At 33.8% G+C, this 4902-nt stretch overlaps 1 protein-coding gene across 2 annotated transcripts; it reads right to left on the bottom strand.

The window, feature by feature from the left end:
* Positions 1–399: 399 nt before the first annotated feature.
* On the bottom strand, positions 400–4019 carry LOC104112259 (transcription factor bHLH80-like). 2 transcript variants are annotated; one of them, XM_009622132.4, is made up of 6 exons: positions 2686–4019; positions 1702–2012; positions 1458–1610; positions 1251–1316; positions 1096–1164; positions 400–870 (listed from the first exon to the last, which is right to left on the bottom strand). In XM_009622132.4, exons 1-6 carry the CDS (start codon positions 3386–3388, stop codon positions 826–828), a joined length of 1347 nt encoding a protein of 448 aa, XP_009620427.1. In that variant the 5' UTR covers positions 3389–4019; the 3' UTR covers positions 400–825. The 2 variants fall into 2 exon arrangements, with proteins under 2 accessions (XP_009620427.1, XP_009620426.1); XM_009622131.4 differs by having other exon boundaries at positions 1702–2036; positions 2686–4018.
* Positions 4020–4902: the final 883 nt, after the last annotated feature.

Here is a 4902-nt window from a genome sequence, read left to right as displayed (position 1 = left end):
ACCCACACGTATTATGCAGGACGGAGCTAGAGTGTCCTGAACGGGTTCGACCATACTCATTAGTTTTGATTAGAACCCTGTATTTGTCTTAAAAAATTTAATGAATATATTTAAATTATTAACTTAGAACCCAGTAACTCAAAACAATTAAATTTCGAACCCATAAACTAAAAATTCTGGTTCCGGCTCTGTTATTATGTAAGAGATTCTCACCTAAAATTAGACGAAAAAACGTTTTGTGGAGGGGTCTACAAATTGTGCTTCCTTTTTTTTTTTTTTTTTTTTCTCTAAAGAGATAAAGTATTAGACTTTTGAATAGTGGCACACGTGTATACATCATAAAGGGAAGCTAACTATCTTTCACCTAAAAGTCCACAAAATGCACAAAGTTCCAACATCTCTAGCATGCTATACCTTTTATAGACATAAAAGGTCAAGTAAAATACACAATAAAAGTATATGTACATTTAAGTTTATTATATCACATCACGCCTTGCGGTGGATAGAATTACCCGATACTAGTATCGATAAGAAATAGGAGTAGCAAGTATTCCACGACCTATAAAGTAAAAGATAGACAAATATTCGGTGGAATAGTCAAGGTGCAACGCAAACTCACCCGAACACTACTATTACGAAAGAAGTTTATTATGTTTGCATCAAATATATTTGCTCCTATCTTTTTACCATCAAAATCCCAACTCCATTTTCTTCAAGTGAAAAAAGGAATCCACTTCTGCTTGCTATTTCCATTGTCAATTCCTTTTCATCTTCCTTTAAAGTATAAAAGGTTGTCTTGCCCTCAACTTTTGATATGTGCCTCTTTTACTTATTTGTGCATGTACATTTGGCGCGCTTTTCTGCTAGTATCTGCAAACAATCCAAAAAAAAAGGAGATGTTATTGTACAGTGTCTTGAAATAGGATCTAAACGAATCCAGGATTTAAAGTCAATCAGCCGATTCTGCTTTTTATATATATGTCAATTTTCTCTCGCACAGATATAAGGTCCGTTGCGTCTAGTCTAGATCGGCCACTGAATCTGAAATCCCTTGGTGTTGCTCATTGTGATCCAAAGTTCTTTAGTATTATTTACCTTGACTTGTTTCTCCAGCTCTTTAATGTAATCTACTGCAAAATCCAACATATCTGCTGTATTTGTTTGCTGCAACAAAATAGAATAAACCAATATGAATACAGTAAATTTCTACTATATCAGAATTTGGCGAAATTCATAAGTTAAGATTATACCTTGTCCATGTTAGGAACAAGCTCTTGCAGCCTCCTCATTCTATCGCTTATTTTTGTTCTTCTCACCTAAATTTATGTCAAGAACCGTAAGGATTAAAGCTCTTTCGCTTTCTCTCTACCGCGTCTTTCCTCCCCTAATCTATTTATTAGATACATCAATTTGACCAAATCCAAAGATCACAGGATTTTAGTGTTAAAAATGTTTACCCTTTCTGCAATGCTACGAGGGTGAGTCGCGCAACCTCTCTTTGCTCTGACATTTAAGGGTGTTGAATCTTGCAAGAGCTTCTCCAATGTACTTGTGGGCAAACTCAAATGATGAGATAATGGAATTGGCGGACGAGATAGACCTTCACAATTCTGATAAAAAAAAATCACATAGGTGTAAGACGATGATTAGTTAATCTCGCGTACAACAGCTTTCAACGAGATACTAATAACAAAAGATTACCTGATTATCAGATGCATTTACATTAGAGAACGGCTCAATCTCAATGTCTTCAGCTTTGAGGAAATCGTCGGACAAAATATGTGAATCTTCCCAAGAAGGGATAGGAAAATCAGTAATGGAACTCTCATCGTTCTTATGTTCATCGCCACTGCTGTTTTCTTCCACGACTTTATCTCCGATTTCAGAGATTGGAGTCATTAGCCCTGGAAAAGCAGGAGGTTTCCCCGATGAGATTCCCACTTGAGTCTTGAATCTCTTCGGAGTCGACAATGAAGTTTCTGCTGTAGCATTAGCACCAGTTCCGTAACTCCCTACGCCTCGCATAGCACCATATTCTGTCAATTGCTGGAATTTTAGCAGCAAACTTAACCTCTAATGTCAGATTAAACAGTTGTGATGACCACAAAGCTCTACTTAAATTCATAAGAAATTCAAAATCTACGATTGTTAGATCATATTAGTGACCCTCTTATCTTTATCTTAGAATATTTCACTAGAACTCACTTCTCAAGAAAATATTTCAGTACAACTCTATCTATAAATATGACTCCTCTTTCTAAGAGACGGGAATCTAAATAGAAAATATCCCCTGGGAAAGCCTCACGACCTGGTGGTCGGTGTAACAACAATGACCTACTATTCTTCGACCCGATATCTCTAGTGTCATAAAGGGAGTTTATAACAGGATATCAGTGTTGACAAGAATCCTATTTGTACCTTAAAGTTATCCAGTCGATACACAAAACTAAATGGAAAAAAGCATATTTGCGTCTACTCAAAAGGGATCCTTTAATTATCTGCAACACTTAAATCCTTTCTTCAAATACATGTATACACTATGAATCTTAATTAGTTAAAAGCACAAGCATTGGCCAACATGAAAAACATATACTATGAATATATAACCTTAAAATGGATGTACTAATTATCCTCATATCAGCACTAGAAATTCTATCAACACTATTTAACCAAGAGTAAGCATACCATTTTCAATATTGATCAAGTCAAAGAATCCAGCAGGCGAACTGTTATAACGAGTAAGATTCGTATTACCACCACCAGCACCAACTCCACCACCTATATTCACAGGTGAAACACGAGTCGAATTCACTGAAGTCGTGAATGTAAATGAATTACCTACAGCCGCCAATGAAGTGGCCGCCTTCGAATTGTCAATTTGTTGTTGAGCTAGGTTTTGGTAATTCATTTCTGGTTCTTGTTTCACAGATGAAATAAACTGGCTCTGGCTCTGTTGTTGAGCTTGAGTTTGATAATTCATCTGTGAAACTAAAGAGTAATCACTACTCCTATGTCGCGTCAATCGCTCGTGCTGCTGCTTAACCTCTTGTTTTGGAACAATAAAATCTGATCTCACATTCATATTACTCGCAGGATTTTCCTGAATTTGTTGATTACTACTAAAACTACCCGAATTCGAGCCCTGATTACCAATACTAGCTACAAATTTAGCGAAAACTTGCTCTATATCAGTACTATTCGAACCACGAGAATTTTGTAATTGAGAAAAATCATCTCTTGCATAACCACAACCCCCACTAGTAATATTAGTACCACCACCACTACTAGGAGTACTACTTAATAAGCTAGAAAAATAAGAACTTGGTGCAGATCTATACCTAGTTAAACCTGAATTTATTGGTTGCTGCTGAAATCTACTCTGATCCATTTTAATTCCTTTTTTTTTTCTCCCTAACTCTCTTCCCTTAAAATATTAAAAAAAAAAAAAAAAAAAAGACAACACTATACTATACTTAAGACCTTAATTTAGGAACAAAGATGGTTCATTTAGAGCTAATTTAAATAGCTAAAGAACTGTAGATAAAATTCAGAGAAACTTAAAAATTCAAGATTTTCACATAAATCCTACTAGTAAAGAAAGGAAAAAAACCCCATTAAGTATGAAGCTAGAATTCAAGATAATTCACATGTAGAAATACAGAAAAAGAAAAAATCAAAAGGGAATAACTTGAAGTAGTAAGAAAATTTGTGAAGGTATAGAATTTTGTGTAAGAGTTGTTTTAGAGTAAGCTAAGTTAAAGAAAAGAAAAAAGGGAAGTTTGGAAGAAATGGATAAGATTAAAAACAAAGATAGTAAGCTTTTAAAACAGAAGAGTACATAATCAAACAGAGTCTATAGGGAAAGAAAGAAAAAACACACAGACACGCACTGAAGAAATGGAGAGACAGCGGCGGAGATGGTGGTGGTGAGGTGGTGGCAGTAGATAGGAGAATATTAGAGGTGGATGTAAACGGTGGGGGGTTGAGGGGTTTGGTTGAAAAAATTTGCGGGGGGGGGGGGGGGGGGGGAGAGTTGAGGAGAGTGAAAAATAGTGAAGAGGCCAATGGCAACTTAATTTAGCAACAGAGATCAGAGAGAGATCTCGGGCTTTCTTTCTTGGGAAGTTGGAACTGTTTTTCAGGACTATGTAATAAATAAGGGTTATTATCGTTTTTCGCCCGATAGCCGAAAAAGTATATTAAATTTGTATAATTTTTATATAATATATATATATATATATATATATATATATAATTATTATATTTACATCGACTATACAGTGTTATTTTTTTAATAAATAATAATATTGTTTCCTTTTTTATTTTTTATTTTTTGCTCTATTATTTATGACTTTCCTTTTATAGCCTTTAAGAATGTAATTTATTGCTCCCGTGAGCTTTATATGCTCACACGTCACAACAGAACATATTTGGTTTATGTTTAGTTGCCTTTATGTTTTCTTTAAAATAAAAGTATATCAAATAGTTTTAATCATAAGAGTATTGATTAAATTATTTTTTTCTTTTAAATGTGTTATTTATTTTGACATTTAACTAACTGAACCAGTAAGAAGAAATTTGAGAAAAAAATGAATGGCTTCTTACTTTTTTTAAGACGTCAAATATTTTAATACAAACTCAATTTGCTAAAATGATTAATATTTAGAATTGGAGAAACTATCACCTAATATTTAGATTTTATTGATTAAATAATTCAAACGAATAATTTTCTGCAAAATAATACTCCATTATTTATGAAGAAATATTAAACATTCCAAAACACTTCAAAATATGCAGGATTTGTAGCGTTAATGGGAAACAAAGGAAATTGATTCCCACTCTCAAAACTTCTTATTATTCTTTTTAATTATCAATTGTATTTTCAAGATAAATTCATCACTC

The sequence above is a fragment of the Nicotiana tomentosiformis genome, chromosome 11, assembly GCF_000390325.3.
Source record: "Nicotiana tomentosiformis chromosome 11, ASM39032v3, whole genome shotgun sequence".
NCBI lineage: Eukaryota > Viridiplantae > Streptophyta > Magnoliopsida > Solanales > Solanaceae > Nicotiana > Nicotiana tomentosiformis.
The sequence above is the reverse complement of the archived record's forward strand: the minus strand, read 5'-3'. Positions and strand labels throughout refer to the sequence as shown.